This window comes from Callospermophilus lateralis, chromosome 3 (assembly GCF_048772815.1).
Source record: "Callospermophilus lateralis isolate mCalLat2 chromosome 3, mCalLat2.hap1, whole genome shotgun sequence".
In the NCBI taxonomy this organism is placed as follows: Eukaryota; Metazoa; Chordata; class Mammalia; order Rodentia; family Sciuridae; genus Callospermophilus; species Callospermophilus lateralis.
In genome coordinates, this window is record NC_135307.1 from 171,407,573 (window position 1) to 171,430,455 (window position 22,883).

The 22,883-nt window shown below is 47.6% G+C and overlaps 1 protein-coding gene and 1 non-coding gene across 2 annotated transcripts in view; one reads left to right on the forward strand and one right to left on the reverse strand.

Annotated features, from left to right (window-relative positions):
• Positions 1-22,883, reverse strand: part of Tgm3 (transglutaminase 3) — a 51,342-nt gene that overhangs the window by 17,237 nt on the left and 11,222 nt on the right. The window contains exons 2-7 of the mRNA XM_076849447.2: positions 9,599-9,794; positions 9,016-9,267; positions 8,380-8,498; positions 7,041-7,169; positions 3,677-3,854; positions 3,437-3,572 (exon numbers count right to left, since the gene is read on the reverse strand). Coding sequence (XP_076705562.2) covers positions 3,437-3,572; positions 3,677-3,854; positions 7,041-7,169; positions 8,380-8,498; positions 9,016-9,267; positions 9,599-9,794 — 1,010 coding nt within the window. The remainder of the gene's footprint in view (positions 1-3,436; positions 3,573-3,676; positions 3,855-7,040; positions 7,170-8,379; positions 8,499-9,015; positions 9,268-9,598; positions 9,795-22,883) is intronic.
• On the forward strand, positions 21,902-21,974 carry Trnaa-ggc (transfer RNA alanine (anticodon GGC)). The gene has a single exon. It is a non-coding gene; the product is annotated as a tRNA-Ala (tRNA).

The window sequence follows — 22,883 nt, forward strand, 5'->3', positions numbered from 1 at the left end:
AGATTCCTGTCCTTCCTGTCTCTTCCCACACAATTTAACTTTTTTTTTTTTTAATTTTTATTTTTTTCTGTATGAGGTATTCAACCCAGGGCCACTCTACCATTGAGCTACATCTCCTTCCCTTTTGATTTTATTTTATTTTTTTAAAATTTTGAGACAGGATCTCACTAAGTTGCCCAGGCGGGCCTCAAACTTGCAATCCTCCTGTCTCAGCCTCCTACAGATTACAAGCACACAATACCAGCCCTGGCTCCATCCAGAGCAATTCTAATGTAACCTTGGACGTTTATAAACCACTACTATAGAGAAAGCAACTGAGTAAGCTTACTTTAGAATTCACAGGCTTAGGAGACCATTTTGGAAAGCAACCCCAATGCCCAACCCCTTCTAAAGATAAACTCAAACCACAGTTCAGATGCAGCCTCTGCCAAGCAATCTTTCCCAACATGCCCAGAGAATGCCAAACGGGACCTCTCTGCTGTCTCTTGAGTGTTCCACATAATTCAACAATTTCAGTTCTTCTGCTCCATCACAGCCAATCTTTTTACACAGCTATGAAGTCCCCTACTGCAGTCCCTGCTAGAGGAGGGACCCCTCTCAGTGCTCAGTGACCCGTCAAGGAGGTCCTGAGTCACACTTGCTGAGTTCAGCTGTCCTGAGGACCAGGCTACTCTTGTTTGCCTCACTGTGGGTCTCAGTGGCTAAGTCTTAGTGGACTCAGGTGTCCAGAGGCAGAGCTGTGTCCGGAGACTGCAGGAGGAGCCAGGGGCTCTGCCGAGTGGGCCTGCACAGCTCTTCCTTGGAAGCTCTGCCCAGCTCCATCTGCCAGGCAGGGCTGCACAACCCACACCTGCCTCCTACCCCAGAGCTCCTCACCGCCTCCAAGCACAGTCAGGTCTGTGACTACAGAAATTGGGAGATGGAGTCTAACAAATTAAGGAAACAAGCCAGAAACATCAAGCTAACCTTGGCCGAACTGTTCTGAATCATTTGGTGGCTGCTCAGTGACTAAGTGGGCTCCAGAGACCTCCTTCACAGTGGCCCGACAGGGAACTGGATCAGAAAAGCATCCTTAACTAAGCTCTCCCTAAACTGTCCTGACTCTGAATAAATTGGCATGAGCAGAAGGGCTTAGAAAAATATGTTCCCCACTGGACGCTGTGAATGTGATTTTTAAAAAGACCTGGAAGAAATAGCAGAGGATTCCTGATCTAGCCTTTCCTTTTATGGGGTTGGGGAGTGGGGATTGAGATGCAGAAAAGGACCCCCTGCAGATATCAAAATGTGCAACCTCAAATCCCGTATGTAGAATGGTGTGGTGTTTGCACATGCTCCATATGCTTTCAATCATACCTACATGACTTCTAATACCTAATGCAATGCAAATGCTATGGAAATAGTTGTTACACTGCATTGTTTAGGGAGTAATGACAGCAAGGTCTGTATGTATTCAGTCAGTACAGATGCAATCATCACAGGCATAACTACATTTTTGACTCACAGTTGGTTGGATCTGTGGATGTGACACCCACAGACACACAGGGTTGACCATATTTCTCTCTGTGCCTTTGTTTTCTCATTTTTAAAATGAGCAGATCCCTCTCAGGACCCTTCCAGTACTAATGTTCTTTGGCTTGGTAGAGTCCTCTTTAAGGATACCTGTTTTCTACCTCTAGCTTGCTCACTAATTCACAGTGTGATTTTGGGCGAGTCATTTTTCTTCATGGAGACTCTGGGACACATTTAGTCTCACAAATAAGTAGCTTTTGCTGCATGAAAACAAACAAACAAACAAACAAAAACCCAAAAAACCAAAACCAAAAAACAAACAAAAGACCAGCCTAGCTTCTCTGGAATGAGTTGCGTAGCACCCAACATAACCAGAGCTCTCATTGGCGACCTGCCAAATTCTTTTGGAAAAATTTCAAGGTGAGAGCTGTCAGATTTCTCAAACATCAGTTAGGAATAGTAACAACACTCTGTCATTGTTGGTATTTTTGAGACGGGATCTTGCTAAGTTGTTTAGGGTCTTGCTAAGTTGCTGAGACTGGCCCCAACTTTGCCATCTTCCTGCCTCAGTCTCTCAAGTCGTTGGGATTATAAGCGTCTGTCACTATGCCTGGTTCTATAGTTTACAAATCTGCCTGAGTTCAAATCCCATCTCCACCACTTTCTGGATATGTGCCATTGGGTAAATTCTTCAGCCTCTGTGCCTCAGTTCCCTCAACTATAAGATGGGGATGACAATAATAGGGCACTCCTTGTCATTTGGAAGATGAATGTAAGCACAGACCTGGCACACAGCCATGGCTTAGCAAGCCACGGGCTACACTGTTATCATTACTAAGCATTTTGTGATGCTTAGCCTCATGACCCTCACATTCTATTATTGGACAAGGTTCTAAAAGCCTTCAACATTTATAGCTCACAAAGATTCAGACCAAAGGTTTTTCTATCCAAACCCAGGCTGTTCTCATAATAATAGGTTAGTAATTTCACTCCAGACAGAAATGACTTTTGCTTCAGCTCTCCTCTGGATGAATTTAATGTAGAAAGTGTAGCATGACTGCTTGGGGAGGGGTAGCCCTCATAGCAAAAGTGGGGTGGTCTGGAGCTGCAGAGAGTGAAAGTAGTGAAGTTTGCAAGAGACTTAAATGACAGTTGAGTTCACTGACGGGAGGAACTCGGGAACCACCCACAGCAAGCCGGTAGTAGGACTGGAACAAGGGCTCAGGACTCCTTGTCTTCATACCATCGTGGGCTGCTTCCCCCTCCCACAGCTGGCAGGGGCTGGGGTGGGGCATGGCCACCAGCTCCACTGCAGAGAAGGGATCAGAAAAGGAGGTGCTAGAGGAAGGAGGACAGGACCCTCAGGAACAATCAGAGCTCCTAGACTTGGAACTCTCCCAACAGAAATGACAGTGAGCCACCCAGGTATGTCTTCATCAACCTCTACTTGTCCCAAAAGGGATTATATCTGAATGAAAGTTCTAATTCCAAATTCAGCTTAAAAGTTCCACCTTCCTGCTCTCTGGAAGCCTTTCTTGAAGATTCCCTCTCCAGGTTCCCACAGTGCTTACTGTCTGAATTACTCACCAGGCATGTCACACACCATGCCGGTTGCTAAGTCACCTCTAGTAAGGGCTTCCTACCCCGTCTCCTAATTGCATCATAAATGCTTTGAGCAGAGAGAGCCAGTCTTAAATATTCAGGTGTCCCTGCAGCTCCTAGTGTATAGAATCTTCACAGAAAGATTGCAACTAGAGAACCTTCCCCCAGAAGACCAGGCATCTTGTTCCACCAACCATCTCCTTTTGTAGAGGAAGCTAAGACTAGGCACGTTTTTCCCTCCAACTCCAGATGGACCTGGGTTCCAGGGGAAGGTGAGGGCAAGAAACTTGGTGCTTACGGTCACATGGCAGGGTCAGATACTCACCATACACTATCACTGCCTTTCTGCAGGGGGTTTCCCATGGGGTCATAGTACACATCCACGGTGAGGTTTTTGTCTGTGTCATGAGCCGAGTTGAAGTTGGTGACCACGCGGGCGGGAATCCCCAAGCATCGCATCACTGCAAATCAGGGTTGGCATGAGCACTTGGCTTGTGGAGGGGGTACCTTGGCACACCCCATGGCTACCCCCTGGCCCAGCAAAGGCACATCACAATCAACGTACCTGTGTTGAGGACACCAGCAAAGACCCAGCACTGGCCAAATTGGACTGGCCTGAAGCCAGAAGCTTCCCATGTCTTGAGGATCTCCACGCTGCCGTTCCAGTTCCTTGGATCCCGGCCACCGGCGTAATTGCCGCTCCAATTCCCAAGAAGCACACCGTAGTCATCGTTGCCATTGATCTGGACAGAAAATCCCACAAATGAATCCACACCATACTTGTCCTAGGAGAGGGACTTGCAGAATTCAGAGGACCAGGTATGGAGATGAGAAAGAAAACCAGGGACCCCCTGAGGGAACCTTTATGTCTTTCATTTTGGGGATGATAATTCTAATAATAACCCCTTGGGGGTCCTATGTGGTTTATGGGTTCAGAGGTGCTCTGCTTAATGTGCGATGTTGGATTGCCCTTGATCCCCACATCAATCCTGCACTGCAGTTGAAAACAGAGACTCCACAGCCTGCCAGGGGCCCAGCAGGGTCAGAAACATAGCTTGCAGAGAACTTCTTGCAAAAAAGAACTCATGAGCTAGCTATCACTGCTGTCTGTCAGCTTGGGGGTCCATGACTTGAAACTCGTGTTCTACAAAGACCATTTTAAGACTTAAGTATCTAACTTCTTAGAAAGAATAAAAAGAGAATATTGTTTTTTATTCATTCATTTGTCCATTTTTTCATCCGTCAATTTATTCATTCATTCATGCATTCGACTTAGAGCATGTTTCTATTAAGGAACACAATCATATTGTAGAACAAGAAGAGCACTAGAGCTTGGGGTGCAGTTCAGTGACAGGTGGCTTGCCTAGCATGCACAAGGTCCTAGGTTCTAGCCCAGCACCATTCAGATAAAGAAAAGAAAATAAAAGAGCACCAAGTAAGGACCTGAATTACTTATGAAATGATATCAACAATGTCCTGTCTGGGATTTACCAAATGATCTGTGGAGGAGGGGGGGTCAGAAGTGACACGAGATCAGTCTTGAGTGGGTGGACAATTGCTGAATCTGGTGATAGGTACATAGGAACTTATTATCCTTTGTTTTGTGTAAATCTGAACTTTTCCATAATAAAAAGTTAAAAGAGGGCCAGGGATGGTGCTCAGTAGTAGAATGCTTGAAGGCCTGAGTTGACACTTAGCGTGGGTGCGTTGGGGATCCTGTGCAGGTCACTCACCTCCCTGGGCCTTATGTCTTCAATGCAGAGAAAGTGAGAAGAAATGTTCGCTAAGCTGCCTTCCTTCTAGCAACCCGTATCATTTATCCCCACTGTACAAGAGGCTGGACCAGGACCTCCAATGGCTTCTCCAGCCTGTGGGCTCCACTCCCTCTCTTTGGGACATCCCTAGTGGAAAGGCCTATGGGAATGCATATTCTGGAAACAGACAGATGCTGGCCCAGGACAGGCTGGGCTGGACATTTCCTGGCTCTCAGTCCAGGGGTGCTCCGCACCCCTTCCAAGAGGGTCTGGACTATAATTGTAGGACCAGGCCATGAGGGCCCTCCTCTGAGATGGAGCATGTGCAGCCTTCCTCCCTCTCCTACGTCACAAGTGTGCAGCCACCAGTGTGGTAATCAGCAGGGTCACCTCTGGCCGAAAGCTGAGTGTTCAAAGCCCTTTCACAGGCCATAATTAGCTCCTGGCCCAGCCCAACAGGGAGGTCTGGAGAGAGCATCAGGGAGGTGCAGCTGAGGAAATTGGCTCTGAGATAAAGTGGTTTGGCCCTTGGCTTAGTGAGTCAGCAGCTGTAGGGCCAGCTGGCCGCACCCTCTCGCTCCAGGTGGAAGAGCTCAGCTCCCTGGGAAGCCCTGAACTCCAGCTAGACTTGAGTTCCCTCTAATAGCCCCTCCTCCAGGTTACTTGGTTTTCAAGATTCAGCCCCAATCTTGCTTCCTCTTCGTACCATTTTTTGACTGCCTTGGCCCTCACTGATCCCAGGGCCCCCAGGTTCTTGGAGCCTATTCCATTCCTTTCCTGCAAGGCTTGGTTTCAGACTCAACTCTCAAATAGCCCTCTCCAATTAACCCTGCTTATGTATCCTGCAACTGGAAGTTGTTGGAATTTCTAACCAAGTTACTAGTTTGTTTGGAAATAAAATAATAATAATAATAATAATAATAATAATAATAATAATAATGCATCTCAAAAGTAAAAAGACCAAGACAAGCCTAAATCATGAACCAAAATAAAAAAGCAGTTTGAGATACTTCTAGATAATTGTTTAGTTCAAGAAAGTTAAAATGAAAGAACTTGCTTTGACTTTTATTTCTTAACTTGTAAGCTGGTTGATCCTCTTGTTTAATTGAATTAAAAAAAAATTTTGTGGTTGATGCATTATGATTACATATGATAATGGGATTTACTGGGACACTGTCTGGTCATTTTTTTTTAATATTTATTTTTTAGTTGTAGTTGGACACAATCTATTTTATTTATTTATTTTTTTTACGTGGTGCTGAGGATCGAACCAGGGCCTTGCACGTGCTAGGCAAACGCTCTACTGCTGAGCCACAACCCCAACCCTTGTCTGGTCGTTTTTTAATGGAGGCATTCTCTATACACTGAGTGCAGAGCCACAGATTCCTCCAGGATTTAGCTGTGTGTGCGTGTGTCTGGGTGTGTGTGTGTGTGTGTGTGTGTGTGTGTGTGTGTGCGTGTGTGCATGCTCATCTCTCATGCCAAGGTCGAAGTGAGTGGAGAGAGCCTGGGTGGGCAGCTCAAGGCCTTCCTGAGGTCTGACTCACACTTGATGCACTCTGAGCAACACACACTAGCTCCTTGAGCATCTTTCCCCATCTAGATAATGAATGGGTGTCTCGACAGTCTAGAGCTTTCTTCTGTGGAGGAGCTGGATTATGGCAAAGGAGGTCAAAGCCTCGGACTCCCTAGCGGATGTAATGTGCCTCCCTTCTCAGAGGCCCCTAGATAGAGCAGAGGCTATCTTTGCATCCTCTCTCCTTCCTGACCCATCCCTGGAAGATGCCCAAAGGGGAAGTGCCCTTTGGAACAGACAGCACCCAAACTTCCTCGTGCTGAAAACAAGAAACTCACCTGGGCTCCAATGAGACTGAATCTCATCCCCAGCCCTTTGGTTTGTATTTAATTTTGAGACAGGGTCTCATTAAGTTGCTTAGGGCCTTGCTAAGTTGTTGAGGCTGGCTTTGAATTTGGGATCGTCCTGCTTCAGCTAGGTGTGCGCCTCTGCATTGGGCTTTTTTTGTTTTATTTTACCATTTTTCTATGATGTGGGCAGGCGGCTGAATCTGGCTGCATTCGGGCAGGTTCCTTGGCTCAGCTGCAGGTAACACCTCATCTGAGAAAGGCCTCCCTATGGAGGTAACCACCAGTAATTATCTTTCTATTGTTACTCACCATGGCACTCAGCACCCGGGTAATATATTTAGGGTCATTTCTTCGGGCCACATCAGTAGCAGCGTCACGTCGGAAGTTCAGACTCTTATCCAACACGGCGAGGCTGATTTTCAGAATGTCTTCTTCATACTATTCAGAATGGGACTATATATTACCACAAAAGAAATGACAAGTGGTACTGGATAACTAAGGGAACGCGAGCTTCTATGGCGAGGCCACAGGATCTCGATGGGACGTTCCATTCTGTGACCTCCTGAACGGAGAGCCTCTGAGGAACAGTGGCCGTGCCCAGTCATTAGCCCTGCAAACTGCTGTACCCAAGACCCTGTCCCTACTCCCCCACTGATTTGCTGCTGTGGAGTTGGGAGTCTGTTGCTCAGCCTGTGCGGCCCCGGCTGCTCTATCCAATGAATGATCAGGCCAAGGTCTTCTCAAAGTTTTCTTATAGCTATGACTGTGACCTAGACTATATTATTTAGACTCCTGGGAAACCAGTTTTATAAAGAGAAAATATGTTACTAAAAATACACCTGAAGCCACTGTCACAATATGAGGCTTATGTTAAGTAATTGCCTCATACTAGGTCCTTTGGCCTTAGTTTTTGCTTGTGCTTTTCTTTCTGCCTACAAGGCTCTTGTCCAAGCTGCCTATCAGATTCCCTTGCCCCCTTCACCTTCCTGGCAAAAAAACCTCCTAAGAAAAAAAAAACCTCCTAAGAGAGGCTTTCTCAAACCAGGCTATCAAAAATAGCTTCCTTGCCATCCCTAGGTGCAACTCTGTGCCTTTACCCTTCTTTTCTTTTCAACATGGAAAAGATTTGCTGTGATTGACACAGAATGGAACCTGGGGTGGGCAGAGCAGGCACCTCTGCACTCCTCCAGGGTACCCTGGCTCTGCCTCATTCTAATGCCTTATTTATCTTCTGAACAAACCCAGGTAGATCAAGGTAACATAGGACAAAATGTCCACGGCCATGTGTGGGCATCCAGGAAAGATGTTTCATTACATTTTTACACTGAATGAGTAACAGAAGCTATGTGACTGTCCCGACGGTCTTTCTGGGGCCTTATGTTATTGAGGCCCCAGTAATACTTCTTTGTACTAATTGAGTTATGTGTGTCTGTCAAGCCCACTAGCTTGTGACTCCTTTAAGCAGCAGATCTTCTCCATCTCGTGTATCCTCAGTGAGCAGCTCAGGGTCTGGAGCATAATAGGTGCTCAATAAATACCTTCTGAATGAATGAATAAGGGCAGGCACATGGACAGATACGGGGCTGATCTGTGAGACAAGCCACTGAGCTTGCTTAATTGGGTCGCTGTCCTTAGTCTTCACTGTTACCTGTCCAAAATTCCAGCCAACCATGTTAATTCGATTTGCGCTTCCTACGAAGATGGCACCGGAATCTTCCTCAACAAACTCTCGTCTCTCGGCTTCGTTACTCATAAAGACATCATCCCCTGTTTGACACAGAAAGCAGATACCAGGGACTAGAATCCCACAGAGGATCCAAGCCATCAGCCCTCCCCCAACCTGCGCCTAGGGAATGAGGTCTTGGGTTATTAATGCTTCCAACCTTCTTTGTGGTGCTCTGGGCTGGAAAGAGCAGCTCGGCTGACCTGAGGGTCTGGAAATGAGACCCCAGGGATGACACACTTCCTCCTTCAGGCAGAAAGCTATCGCCAAACTCCAGAACTGTATTGGAGTCATAATTATAATGAACCATGCTAGGCAGGATAAAAATTCAAGTGATCCCCAGAGGAAATAGCAGGATGTTCAATTGATGGGGAAGGATTTGAGGATCAGAGAGAGAGCGTTGACCACTCAAAGTCACAAAGCTGGGTAAGTGGCAGAGCTTTTGACCTCTAGCTTCTCTGTTCTCTCCACAGCCCACAAACTTGCCCCAGTGAAACCTGAGCCTGCCAAAGGGCATTCCCTCACCTCCTTTCCATGTCCACAGCTTGGATCCGGGCTTACCTTGCATCCAGGGGTTAAAGAGCAGTATGAATACTCCAAGGTTCGCGGTATACATCCCTTCCGAGGAGGAGGAGGAGGTGACCTGAATGTTCATTGTGTACCATCCTATGGGTGCAGAGACGGGACTGGAGACGATGACGGTCAGCAAATTGCCCTCCTTGCTCTTGAGCTGAGCTTTCCAGCCTCCTCCAGCATTCCCAGTGCCGATTGGAAATGTAGCCTTTGTCTTGGCTGACTCTGAGGACGAAGGCCCTGTCAAAGAAGACAGAAGATGAAGGAAACCCAAGACGGTGGGTCAGACCATAGGGACAGGTCAGGTTCCAGTACAATTGCAAAGTCCTTCGGGGGGATTCATCCAAAGGAGTTCCTATTATCCCGCTGGAAGTATCATCTGAAGGTGATGACTCTTGGGCTCAAAGATGGGCAGCCACTTGCCCAAGGTTACACTGAACTGATGGCAGAGCTGGGCCAGAGTCCAAAAAAAAATCCCATTGATCCCAGTGTGGTGGCCATCGTCCTTGGGATGGGCAGTCCCAAAATCTACTCAGGTGTCTGTGGATGTGGTGGGGAGGTGAGCAGGTACCTGTGGAGACCACAAAATCTAGATGTTCTTCAGGGGCAATATTTCGGTTCCAGGCTATTGCGATCTCAAAGGGCTGGCCTCTGCGCAGGATGAGTTCTTGGCTGGAGAATTTTTCCGTGTGATGTGCATCCCGGTTGGCAGACTTTTGCCAGTTGACACTCTGGAGTCTCAGACCTGTGAGACAGAGAAGGACAACCTGAATTCTTGGGAGTCAAGGGTGGTGGAGTGGAGAAGAATATAAGACACCAAAAAGCAGCGATGGGGTGAGGCTAGTCAGGGCAGAGCCGAACTTCTGGAAGGAATCACATTAAGAGTCAAAAAGACTTTGGTCCTGCCTAGTAAAAATCTCACCGTCTATTCCAATTTGACCTTCCTAGACCTAGATATTCTAATTCACATGATCCAAGATTATAGACAGGCCCCAATATTGTAAAGAGCCAAGCCACTCCACATACTGATCCCACTGCTAAGAGGGTCTTTCATCTGTATCTGGTGACCTGTCACTCAGACTTCAAGGAATAGGCCAAACACTCAGGGACACTTCACCAGCCATTCAGAAGACCTGTGTCCCCAGAGCAACTCTGTCCTATGTTTTAGCATGTCTCATTGTTTAGTGGATGAGGTTCCAACAGAACTGGGGAGGAGGATGCATGTCTCCACTCTAGGGGCATGGATTGCTTTCTTGTGTCCTTGCATCTCCCCAGTCACCAAGAGCCAAACATTTACTGGGAGGTGGCCTGGGCTTGGGATGCTGCTAACCATGACCCTCAGCAACATTTCTAGACCTGGAGATTGGGAAATTCCAGCCTCTGAGGAAACTTGCAAAAACTCACCCGGCAAAAGCTACATAGAGGACTGGATCAAAGGCCAGTGAAATCCCCGGATGAGACCCCAAGGACACCCATCTCAAAATCCGCCCCACTCCAGTCCTGCTCATGTGACTGTAGAAGTGACAGAGCCACACTGTATGGGGCTTATGACAGACCCCGTGACGTATGAGGAGTTTGGCTCATGGAAACCTGTAGAACAGCTCGTTCCCTGGAGTGATGAGTGAGATGTTATGTCACTCATTCCTCCGCAACCCAAACAGTTCTGTCTTCTTGACAAGTCCACAACCGTGCCGGGAGGGAGACGCACACCCCAGTCAGATTGGATTCTTAAATTTGTGTCTCTTTCACCATCAGAATATGCCTTCCTGATCTGTAAATCCTGGTGCCTCCGCACATTGCTTGACTGGGGTAGGATAACTGGATATATAAATGAATGAAAAAATAAGTGAACAAAGAAAAAACTGACGTCATAAAACATCCTCGTAACTACCACTCAAAGTTCGGTCCATAAAGGAAGGTGAAATGCAGGGCACCCATTCACTAGACAGATATAAAACACCTATTCTTTGTACCACACTCTGTTAGACCCTATGTTGGAGTGGAAAAACGTGTGAGATGGAGTTTTAAGATCATCTGTAGCGGGTAAGATAGGCATGAGTGACAAAGGATGATGGAGTCAGGGGAATCCTGTCCCCTGCCCAAAGGGAGGGTGCATCAGTCACACAGGCAGTAATCACAGTTATAGGGATCAGAAAAAGCTTCATTGAAAATGCTGAATTTTTTTGTTTTGTTTTTAGGAACTGGGGATTGAATCCAGGGGCACTTGACCATAGAGCTACATCCCAGCTCTTTTTTTTTTTTTTTTTAAATCTTTTGCGACAAGGTCTCACTAAATTGTTTAGGACTGAGTATCTGAGGCTGGCCTTGAACTGGTGAACCTCCTGCCCACTGTGCCTGGTGAAAAACTGGATCTTGAAAGAAGACATATAAATGGCCAACAGGTCTATGAAAAAATGCCCAGCATCACTAATCACCAGGCAAATGCAAATCAAAACCACAGGAAACCACACCTCACTCTAGAAACAATAGCTATTGTAAAAAAGACAAAAGACAAGGCTGGGCTGGCCAGGAGGTAAGAGAAGAGGGAAACGCTTGCATACTGCTGGTGGGAATGTATACTCGTTCAGCCAGCCTGCAAAACCGTATGGAAGGCCCTCCAAAAATTAAAATTAGAACTATGATCCAGCAATCCTACTTTTGTTTTGTGTAAATATTCAAGGGAAATGAAATCAGTATGTCAAACAGACCTCTGCCCGCCTATGTTTATTGGGCACTTAAGCACAATAGCCAAGAATTGGAGTCAACCTAAGTGTCCATCTGGGGATGAGCAGGTAAATAAAATGTGGTACATACACACAATGGAATACTATTCAGCCACAAAAAAAGGCTGAAATCCTGTCCTTTGACAAAATGGATGGAACTAGAGATCATTTGTACCATGATGTAAGCCAGGTACAGAAAGACAAGTACCACACGGTCTCATTCATATGCAAAAGGTTGATCTCATTGGGGACAAAAAAGGGAAGGGAGGTATGAGGACAGATTGATCAATGAGTACTAAGCTATAATTAGAGAGCTCTAAGAAAGACCCTAACAACCCTAAAATGGTAAATGGTGAGATAGACATGTCGAACCTGATTTAAACATTATACAATATTTGCATGCATGCCTTGAAACATCATATGTGTCCCAAAAATATACATACAGTCTTTATTTATCTATTAAAAATAAATTCAAATTAAAAAGAAGGAAGAACATGCCGGGACTTGAAAGAAGATAATTTTGTCAGGTGTCAATAGAGCAGTGTGCTTTCCCGAGGATGGGGAGAGAGGCCCGCAGGCGTAGATGAGTGAGCTGCCTAGAACAGAGGCCCTGCACCGAGGAGGGAGGGAGGGAGACAGGAACAAGCAGGGGGCTAGGGCAGGGTTATTTAGGGAAACAGAGACCTGCATGCAAACCACAAGAATTGACTGAATGAAGGGCGGAGGAAAGGGAGGCCAGGAGGGAGAAGAGGGAAGGAAGAAGAAAAGGTGAATGTTCCTGGCCATCCGTAGCAGGTGGAGATGGCCATGCAGAGGCTCAGATGTGAGCTGACACTGAGCTTTGCATGGTTCATAGACAACCAGGCTGCTGGGTGCTGGGTCCTCGGTCTCTCGAGGGCTATGGTCCCCAGCTTTTTTAACCTCTGCCTCCTACTGGCCTTGCTCACTGCTCTCTGTTGGTCCCGGTCAGTGGAGATCTGGTAGAGCTTTATTTAGGAAAAAGAAGGCCTCCATGGAAAAATTGGTTTCAGACCACCTGAGCCCCCTACGCCACTTGCAGATTCTTCACCTCCTTTCTCAACCTTAAAGGAAGCACGCCCTTCTCCAGGTCAAACTCGCTCTTCTAGACCGTGAGTTCTTTGGGCACAGAAAGTGTGTCCCCAGATGGCTCTCTGCCAAGCACAGGGGAAGGAAAGAAGGGAGGGACTCTGCAGCTCCAGCTGGACCTGCCCTCCCCGCCAGGCCCACACCTGTGACAGCTCTAGGAAAGCTCGGGTTGTCCTTGCTGCGTCTGTGTCAGCAGCAAAGGCCCCTCTCGTTCATCCCAGAGACCAGTGACTGGTCCCCTGGGAGAATGACCAAGACGAGACTGAGCTCCAGGGGCCTGGGCTGCAGAAACATCTTTCCTCCCACCAGGGACACGGGTGGGCGAGGAGACGGGTGCACTTTGCATGACCCACCGGGTCAGAGCCAGGGTGATTGTGGTGGCCACGATCACAGAACTAGCTGAAGTTTACTGGGCATCCATGTGCCTGTCATTACTCCAGTCCTTACACGCATCAGCCCATAAACCCTGTGAGTTGGGCATGTGTAATACTCTGTTTTACAGATGAGGAAGCCAAGGTGTGGAGAAGGCCGTGTCACGGTCCCCCCGCTCCAGCGTGGAGGACTATAGTACACAGTCACAGGAGTCTGCCTCCGGAGCCCACGTTCACCATCGCCTCCTTTCCTACACCAAGTGAAAGCCCCAGCCAGGAGGAGGAGGTCTGCTCTCCACGAGGGTATCGTGGGATCACAGCCTCCTCTGAGCTGGAGAGGACGGAGGAGGAAGACATTGGTCAACAGGCTGCAGTGAGTCATCGAGGAACTCTCACAACTGGAAACTGAGGCTCAGAGAGACAAGGCACCTTATTTGAGGTCCTGTATCCAGGAGTTGCAAAGCCAGGGTTCTAAACCCAGGTGTGACACCATAAGAAATGCATGCTTCTGCCACCCCCAGCTCCTAAAATTCTTGGGATCTTGGAAAGGACCTGTTGACCCTGTGGATTACTTGGGGAAGAATGGATAAACAAAATATGATCTATCATAGAATGGAATATTATTATTGCATTTGGATGGTAATCCACAGTTCTGAATTCCACCTAACACTACTAAATTCTATCCCAATACCCATTTGCTCCTGTCCTGGCCCTTCCCCACCGCCCTTGGCAGAGCCCTTTGCCCACGCTGCCAGCCGTGCACAAAGACAAAGGGGGAGAAGGGACCTGACCATCTATGGTTCTCCTCAAGTTTGCAGTTTATGAACATGTTTGAACCTCAGGGCTGTTTCCTGCACCAGCCTAGGTGAGGGAGGGAATGGAGAGGTGCATTCTTGCTGGGGCTGTAGCTCAGTGGTAGAGCACTTGCCTGGCATGTGTGTGAGGCCCTGGGTTTGATCCCCAGCATGCAAAAAAAAAAAAAAAAAAATCAGAGGAAAATACAGGTTCCCACAAAGGGCACCTCTGGATCTCCATTCCAGGGCTCATCCCACAATATCATGCCACCTCCTTGAGTTACTGCTTAACTCGAGGGTCAGGCAATTTCTCACTTTTTTTTTTCTCCAAGAGTATCGGAGCCACCAGCAGTCCTACTGTGGAGAACACTACTAAATTCTTTCCCAATACTTATTTGTTCCTTTCCTGGTCATAAAATCCCCCTTATCAACAGGCACCATATTTTGCTGGCTCCATTGCACCTGGTGGTCACATGAGTAAGGTTTGGCCCTGACTTGTAGGCAGTTCTACGTTTAAACATAGATTCCAGAAATCTTTTTTTTATTTTTAAAATTGTGGTAAAATGTCCATAACATTAAAAAAAATCACCATTTTAATCAATTTAAAGTAGAACCCAGTGGCTTCTAGTACATTCACAATGTTATGCACTATCTGGTCCCCAAAGAGCCCCCCTCAGCCCCCCTCCCCCATTGTCTCCTTTCTTTAGACCCTGACAACTATGAATCTGCTTTCTTCTCCCATGCATTTGCCTGTTCTGGACATTTCATATAAATTAATCACACAACATGTGCTCTTTAGCATAATGCTGCTGTTCAGTCTCATCCATGTTATAGGATGTATCAGTAGTTCATTCTCTTCTGATGGCCGAATAATATTCCATTCTATGAATAGATCATAGTTTGTTTATCCATTCATTACACGGTGGACATTTGGATGCTTTCTACCTTTTGACTCTTCTGAAGAGTGCTGCTATAAACATTCATACGAAAGACTCTAATATTTTTTATTACCAGGGATTGAACCCAGGGGCACTCACCCCCTGAACCACATCCCAGCCCTTTTTTACTTTTTATTTTGAGACAGGGTCTCACTACATCGCTTACAGTCTCGCTAAGTTGCTGAAGCTGGCTTCGAACCTGTGATCCTCCTGCCTCAGCCTCCTGAGCCACTGGGATTACAGGTGTGTGCCACCGTGCTCTTTTAAAAAGTTGTTGGCAAATGTCCTTTGCTGGCTTTCCTCCCTCTTCTTCCACCTGCTGTCTGGAGGGTGGACAGGGCTCCAGTGGCCACCTCAGACCCTAGAGATGGCAGAGTTGGAGGCAGGACAGAGCCTGGGCCAGCGAGGATTCCACAGTGCCTTTACCTGCCCAGAACTGCCCGCATCTACACCTCTTACGTAAGAAAGAAACTGTTGTCTTGTTTATTTATTTATTTGTTCTTGGTAAGGCACTTATTTGGAGGCTCACTGTCACAGAGAAACCTGATCAATTGCCCTGCTGGTGTCTGGGGTCTAACTTTGGCAGGGGTGATGGGAGAACATGCCAGACTGTGAAAGGGGGTCACCATCAGCTGAATTGACCCTTGTGAGTCCCTGTAGCATGCAGGTAAGGACGCCTTGGTTGCTGGGTGTGTGGTTAATTTCACCTCTGCTCCGGGGAGGATCACACCACAGAGGAGCTGGCAGGTGACCCAATGTGGCATGACAACTACTCCAGGAGGTGGACCTCCTACCTGCCCAGACTCTACTCAAGACAAAGATATATTTTTATCTGACACACTTCTAGAGTTACAGCTGAGAGGAAATTCTTTAAAAAATCATCTAGGTGAATGGCTTTTGAGCTTTTTAAAAAAATATAGAAACTTGGGTTCGCGATGTGGCTCAAGCGTTAATGACTCACCTGGCATGCACGGGGCGCTGGGTTCAATCCTCAGCACCCCATAAAATAAAAGTAAAGACGTTGTGTCCACCGAAAACTGAAAAATAAATATTAAAAAATTCTCTCTCTCTTTCAAAAAAAAAAATAATCTAGAAACCACATTAAGAAATGCATTTTACACCATGTCCGCACACATCAATCTGCAACGGACACCAAGTTTCATGAAACAATGTTAGCGCTTCTTATAAAGCTGGGTATAAAGCACTCAGATACTTTCTCTATTACTTCATATTTTTAAAAGATTGCTGGTCACCATCCACTAAGCTGATTTCACAACCTGCTCATGGGTTTCAATGGGAAGCTTGGAAAAAGAGTGATAGAATCCCAAATTTGTACATTATCGGACAGGAAACTGAGCCCGCACACCAAAGCAGAAGACATCTGCGGAGATCACAGAGAAGTTTATGAGCCGAGCGTGGCCCAGAAGCCGGGTCTCAGATCCAAGTCATGTAAGGGCTGTGAGTCATTCCGATTGCCGCTCTCCCCGCCCCCCGGGCCACAGACACCTCTCCAGCTCCTGGCCAGCCCCACCTCTGGCTCTGATGACAGCCTCCCTTCCCCTTTCTCTTTCCAGCCTCTGCTGTTTTAGCTTCGCCTCCCTATTCTTACTTTCCAGCCCTGAGTAGCACAAGTGGCGCCAGGTAGTGGGAAGTCTGGGGCTCTGTCGGTGGACAGAGGAAGGAGCTGGTGTGAGGCTCTCTGGGACAAAGAGGGATGAGCCCTGGACTGGTGGCCTAGACAGGCAAGAGTATCAGTGTCTCTAATTTGTTCTTTCTTCGTGTGTAGAAAGGAGTTTTGAGATCTGAATGTCCTCCCTTATAGAGTTATTGTTGGGATCTAAGACAGACCCACCGCTATCCCTGGGTCTCAGAGATTGAGGGAACAAATGCCCTGGGTTTGCACATATAATGGCAAAGTCACGCAGGAGTAGAGGAGGGTTTGAGCTTTTTGTGGGCTGCCTTGGCAGTATTCTTCGGAGCCAGACACTATGTCAAGCCTTTTACCTGCATTACATCTTTTAATGTCAGAAAAACTCTCTGATGTGGTCATGCCCGTTTTATAGATGAGGCACTTGGAAGTTGAGTCAGGTGAAGTCATCTGTCCAATGTCACGAGCTCAGGCAGAGCCTGGACCCCAGTTCAGCCTGGATGACTCTGAGCTTCCACCCTGCAGCTAACCCAAGTGGTTAGGGGGGCAAAAACTAGGGCCAGTCCCTGGAACTGCCATCCGTGGCCTGCTCAGAGGGGAAGGGGGACCTCATTCCCCTCTGAACAGAGATTAGAATCTCTCAGACCAGGGGAGGGTCTCTCAACCATGTTGCCCAGATGCATCCTTTGGAGAGTGTCATGTTGGTCTGCGCCTCACCCCAGACCAGTCAATGAGCACTTTGGGGGTAGGAAGAGCACTAGTATTTTTAAAAGCTCTGTGAGCACTGCCTACCTTAGGCCTCTGTGTCATTTTTGATACTATTGACACTTTTTCACATGATCTTACCTGAGCTGCTCTGAGAGGGAGGGGGGTGTTACTTTTCTCTTCTCCCAAATAAATCTAGGAGAGGGGAATGCAGGCTTCTTTGGAGCTCATCTCCCAGCCCCTACCAAAGACGACGGGCCTCTCGCTCTTTCTGCTCCCAAGTGGTAGGAAAAGAATTTCCTAACTTCAGCACACCCGCAGCCTGACATGTGTCCCTGGGGAGGACAGCGATGCAGGTGGAGGTAGCGTGGAGAAATCATTTGAGGTGGACAAGAAGCCCATGCAGACACCAGGACCCAAGGCTCCAGGAGTGTATTAAGGGGACTGGTGAGGGGACAGGAGGACAGGTGTTAGGGAGGTTCCTAACAGGGGAGATCGCCTGGGAATCATCCTTGATTAGGAAATAAACTTCATCTCATAAGATCCCAAAGCAAGGAGAAAACAGACTCATGAAAGAAGTTCCCAGGTCCTAGGAGACACCTAGGAAGTGGACAGCACAATAACCCTCATGTTCAGGTGAGGACACCCAGACACACAAGTTATCTAACCTGTCCGAGACCACTCACTCCACCAATAGGGGACAGTCAATCCAAGGAGCACCTCTTAACTTGCCCTTGTAACCCTTGGTTTCCTTGCCCCTGAATACAGTCCCATGGTAACAAAAACCAAAGTAAGGGTGGCCCTCAGGCCAGGAGGGACATGTCTCTGATGAACAGGGAGCAGCTGCTGTCCATGTCAGCCAAGACGGTGAGTCTGGGGCACAGAGGAGGTAGCTAGTCCTCACTGGAGCCCAGAGGGGTCATCTACTTTTCCGAGTGACCAGAGTCCAGGTGACTGAATCAAGAATGCAAGGAGAGTCCAGAAAGATCCCAGAAGATTCACAGAAAGAAGTAGGTAGCACCCCAGAAGGAATGCATTTCATGGGACAAGGAGCCCCTGATGCGCCAGCTGCAGGGAGATGTTTGGTGGCCGGCCCACGAGTCCAGAATGTGACACACCCTCGGGATATGGGGAAACAGAGCCAAGAGAAGGTAATGCCTGAAGCCAAGGCTAGTGCCACGTTCAGGAAAGTGGCTGGTAAGAAAGCTCATGGCCCCCAGCAGGACAGAACCGTAGTCCCCGAGAGGTTCTGGTCTTTTGCAGCAGAGGTCTTAGGTTTAGGTTTGCGCCCTAAGGACTCTGCCTGTATGAGGTGCTGGGGATGGGGAACAGTGCTCCCCTCCACCTCAGGCCCAACACCTGGGTGCACAGTCTGTACTCCTGTTCATTCCAGGGGTGCTTGAGGCTGCTGTGTGTAGGATAGTGCTGACTCTTCCTGAGCCACCATTGTCCCACCCACGGTCCAGGTGACCTTCTTTGCCGACAGGCAGAATAACTGGACACACTCTTATTCCAGCAAGAGGAGCAAGTGAGGAGCTAGACGCAGAGTCCTCAACACACATGTCATCCTGATAGTCCCCTGGGTCCCACCTAAATGTAAGTCCACATTTGTTTCCTGTTCCCTCTGCCTGAATGCTCTTAATCTCACAAACCACTCCAGACCAAGCCCAGCTCAGTGCCCATGACCAAGTGCCATTGACTCTCCAGGGCCGTCCATATTCCACATTCCAGCCAAGATTAATCTCTGCCTCATTTTGGTCCCCACAGCACTTGGTTTGCATTTATCACGCAGCCTAGCGACAGTGCACCCTGCATGTATCTTACCAATGAACTGGTGTCGTCAAGACTCAAAGCTCACCAAGGGCAGGCCCTGCATGCCATTCATCTCCTGATCCCCTCTGCACCTGGCATAGACCCTTTCCCTTTCCCACAAGTAAATCCATTCACCCGCGAAACATGAACCCCTTCCTGGCTGAGTGACTAGGCACTGAGCTAGGGACTACATGTGTGACAAATTTAAGGCACTGGATGCATTCACCTGCTCTTCCTTCCTCTTATTCAAATTGATTTTTTCCCAACCAGCCACTGCCCTCATTCTGTTGTGACCTAAGAATGTCTCTGGTTAACTTGATTGGGCTCTAGGAGCTCAGTGCCCAGGAATCCCAGACCCTAGCGATGTCAAGCAGCTGGACCACTATGTGCACGTTACTCATGTGATTCATACCTCCAGGGGCTGAGCACATACTGGGGCCACTGGCTCTCTGCCCTTGAGTTCCTTTCATGGAGAATCACTCCTGGAAGGTGCCTCAGAGTCCCTCTATTTCAAGCTCATCATCTTGCAGACTGAAGGCTCCGAAGTGACGGGGAGCAGTTGGTAACAGAGACCAAATAAGAATCCACATTCAGGATTGCTTTCCTGTGTCCCACATGTCACTTGCACTTGTGTATGAGCTCAGCTCGAGCAACAGGACCCAATGAACAGATCCCACAGTGGCTGGGCCATAGTTGGGCTCTGCTACCAACTGGTTGTGTGACTCTGACAAAGGTCTGTCCATTTCAGGTGCTCAGTCACCTCCTGGGGGAGAGAGGTAAGCTTCATGACAGCTACCATCCCCTTTTGACAAAGTCTGAAGGACTCAGGGCTCCTCTCAGTAGCATCCTGGCCATGCTGCGTATCCACAGGAGAAAGCGGAAGGCAGGGGAAGGCACATTTTTGCAACAACCCTGACCTGGTCTTGGGGGTTCCTAGAGGAGACAGCATTCACCTTTTGCATCTGGTTCAGTGATTCCTGTGGTAAACCTTCTTGTGGTCCTAACTGCCATTCACAGTATTTTATGGGTTTGACTCATGCCTTGTTTGGGTTTGGCATCGCTGCTATCAATGTCTAAGGCTGAACACCCATGACAGGCAGTAATTATCAGGGGCTTAGCAGGGTCTCTGAGTAACAAAGGGCCCAAATCCTCGACAGTAACCGACAGTAACTACAGAGTTAAAGAACCTGCACTTCTTGTTCTCTTTTGCTCCCCTTCCCAGGTAGGAACTCCTAGCATCTTGTGGTAGACCTTCTGCTACTGGATTTCAGCACATCAAATCTCTGACAAGGAGCTGGTGCTTCCGGATGCATAGTTTACTTAGGAGCATTGCAGCGATGCCAGGGAGTTCTCTTTTTACAACTAAGCTTCCTTGCTCTTGCTCTCTCACCCCCTGAGGGCTCTGAGACTTCTTGCTATTCTCCGCCTCTGCTGCTGACAGCTGGTAAAGTAGACACTGCGAAACACAACAAGCAAGTGCTCTCTGGCTTGACTTTAGTAGTGGTGACAAAACGTGTCAAAGAAACACCAACACGATAAAGCTAGTCCTCCATCTAAGGGGACATTGACCTTCAGCTGCACTGAACACCTGCCCATCACTCAGAACTACATCCCACACCTAGAAGGTGCTAGAGGAAGCCCGGCAGCCACTCTGAAAAGAGCCACCTCTGAATAAAACCCTGAACTACTGAGATCCAGCCTTCAACAGTGCCCCGGGCAGGCAGCTGTCCTGCTCGGCTGCTCAGGCCCCCCACCGGCTTCCAGCAAGGGCTTGCTGGAGAAGATGCTACACACTCACCTCTCATGTTTCGCCTTCCTCAGCCTCCTCTGGGGCTCCGCTGAGAATGTCAGGGACAGTGTGGGGAGATGTGGTGCCAGGGATTGCCTTACCATTTATAGAAGCCTCTCCTACACACCCCAATTAGAATTCTAATGAGGTGGGCGAGGCACCAGGTCATTCCTGTAGTGCCTGTAAACGTTCACTTACGACACGCTCATCGCCCAATGGCAGGTCATCACGCTTGTGCAAGACCAGCTTGGGAGGAAGGGGTGAGATAAGAACGTCAAATAGTTTGTTTTTATGATTTATTTTTTAAAAAAGGTGAACAACTTCCTGGATCATAAGGTTTAGGGAGTTGATACTGCAAGTTCTTTCTGGGTCAATAAATCTCAGCTGAACCCCTGAGCAGAAACCTGTGAAGTCCTTTCTCAGTGTGCACATATTTCAGTATTTCCCGCTTGCACAAGGGGTGTGAAACACATCACTGTCCATTTGTTCAGGGCTGTGGTGTGATAGAAAGAGCGCTGGACTTGGAGTTGGAAGCTCTCCAATAGCTGGCCAGGTTGCGGTCATCATTCAGCCTTGAAAGCTGGAAGCTTTGTGACTAGGGACAATCGTGCCCACCCTTCTCAACTCATGTAGGCAGAGGAATAGTCCTAGTGATGACGCAAGTGGAAAGCGAATGTTCACGGACCACAGCCGACTAAACCAGAGATCATCAAGAATCCAGTGGCAGTTTGATTCTAGATCAGGGGAAAAATTATTCTTTTTCATGAGAAGGAGTGACAGCCACTGGCCTTCTGGTTTTACCACATGCTACCTGTCAGACTGCAGGGGAAGTGGGATCTGGTAGTGCACCCCTGTAATCCAGAGGCTCGGGAAGCTGAGCGAGGAGGAGCACAAGTTCAAAGGCCAGCCTGGCAACTTAGTGAGGCTCTGAGCAACTGAGTGAAACCCTGTCTCAAAATAAAAAAAAAATAATAAAAAAAATAGGGCTGGGGATGTGGCTCAGTGGTAGAGTGTCTGCCTGGCATGCATGAGGTCCTGGGTTCAATCCTCAGCACCACAAAAACAAACAAGCAAACAAATAAATAGATAAAATTAAAAAGGGCTGGAGATGTGGTTCAGTGGTTTAAAGCCCCTGGTTTCACTTCCCACTATAGGGGAAAAAAAAGAAAAGAAAAAAGACTGCAGGGGTAGTCACTGACCCTCTGCTTCCTTATTGGTTTAAAAAAATATGAGTGAGAAGTGGTGACAAAACATTTTTTTTTTGACATTCTACATTTTTTTTGCTTGTTTGTTTGCTTATTTCTTAAAAAGTATTTTTGTTATAGATTGACACTATACCTTTATTTTCTTTATTTTATTTTATTTATTTTTAGGTGGTGCTGAGAATTGAACCCAGTGCCTCACACGTGCTAGGCAAGCACTCTACCACTGAGCCACAACCCAGGCCTCGTTCGCTTGTTTTTAAGGTGAATGTTTTTTCCAAGATCCTATGATGGCTATTTACAAGTATTGGGGTTTCCTGTGATAGACAGGGGAGTTAACAGTCACATTTCAGGGAGTCCTGACACAGCCACTATTTCACAAGACTTCCCTAGCGCTGGAGTGGGAGAGTGAGGACTGAATACTGTGATGAGAAGATTGGGTCTTTGGGAAGAAGGTGGGAATCCTGGGTCTTGAAGACAAGAATGAATAGACAAGAGGCTTAGAAAAATTGGAAAGAGGAATTAATGTTCTTTCCCTATTCTCTGGGCCTTTGGTACATTTAAGGACCTGTAGTAAGATATGTATCATGGGATGGGGGTATAGCTCTGTGGTAGAGTGCTTGCCTAGCATGCATGAGGCCCTGGGTTCAATCCCCAGCACAGAAAGGAAGAAAGGAAGGAAGGAAGGAAGGAAGGAAGGAAGGAAGATATATAGATTTGAGTGTTTAAGATGTGGATCACATTGCACTGGGACATGTTTAGTGGAT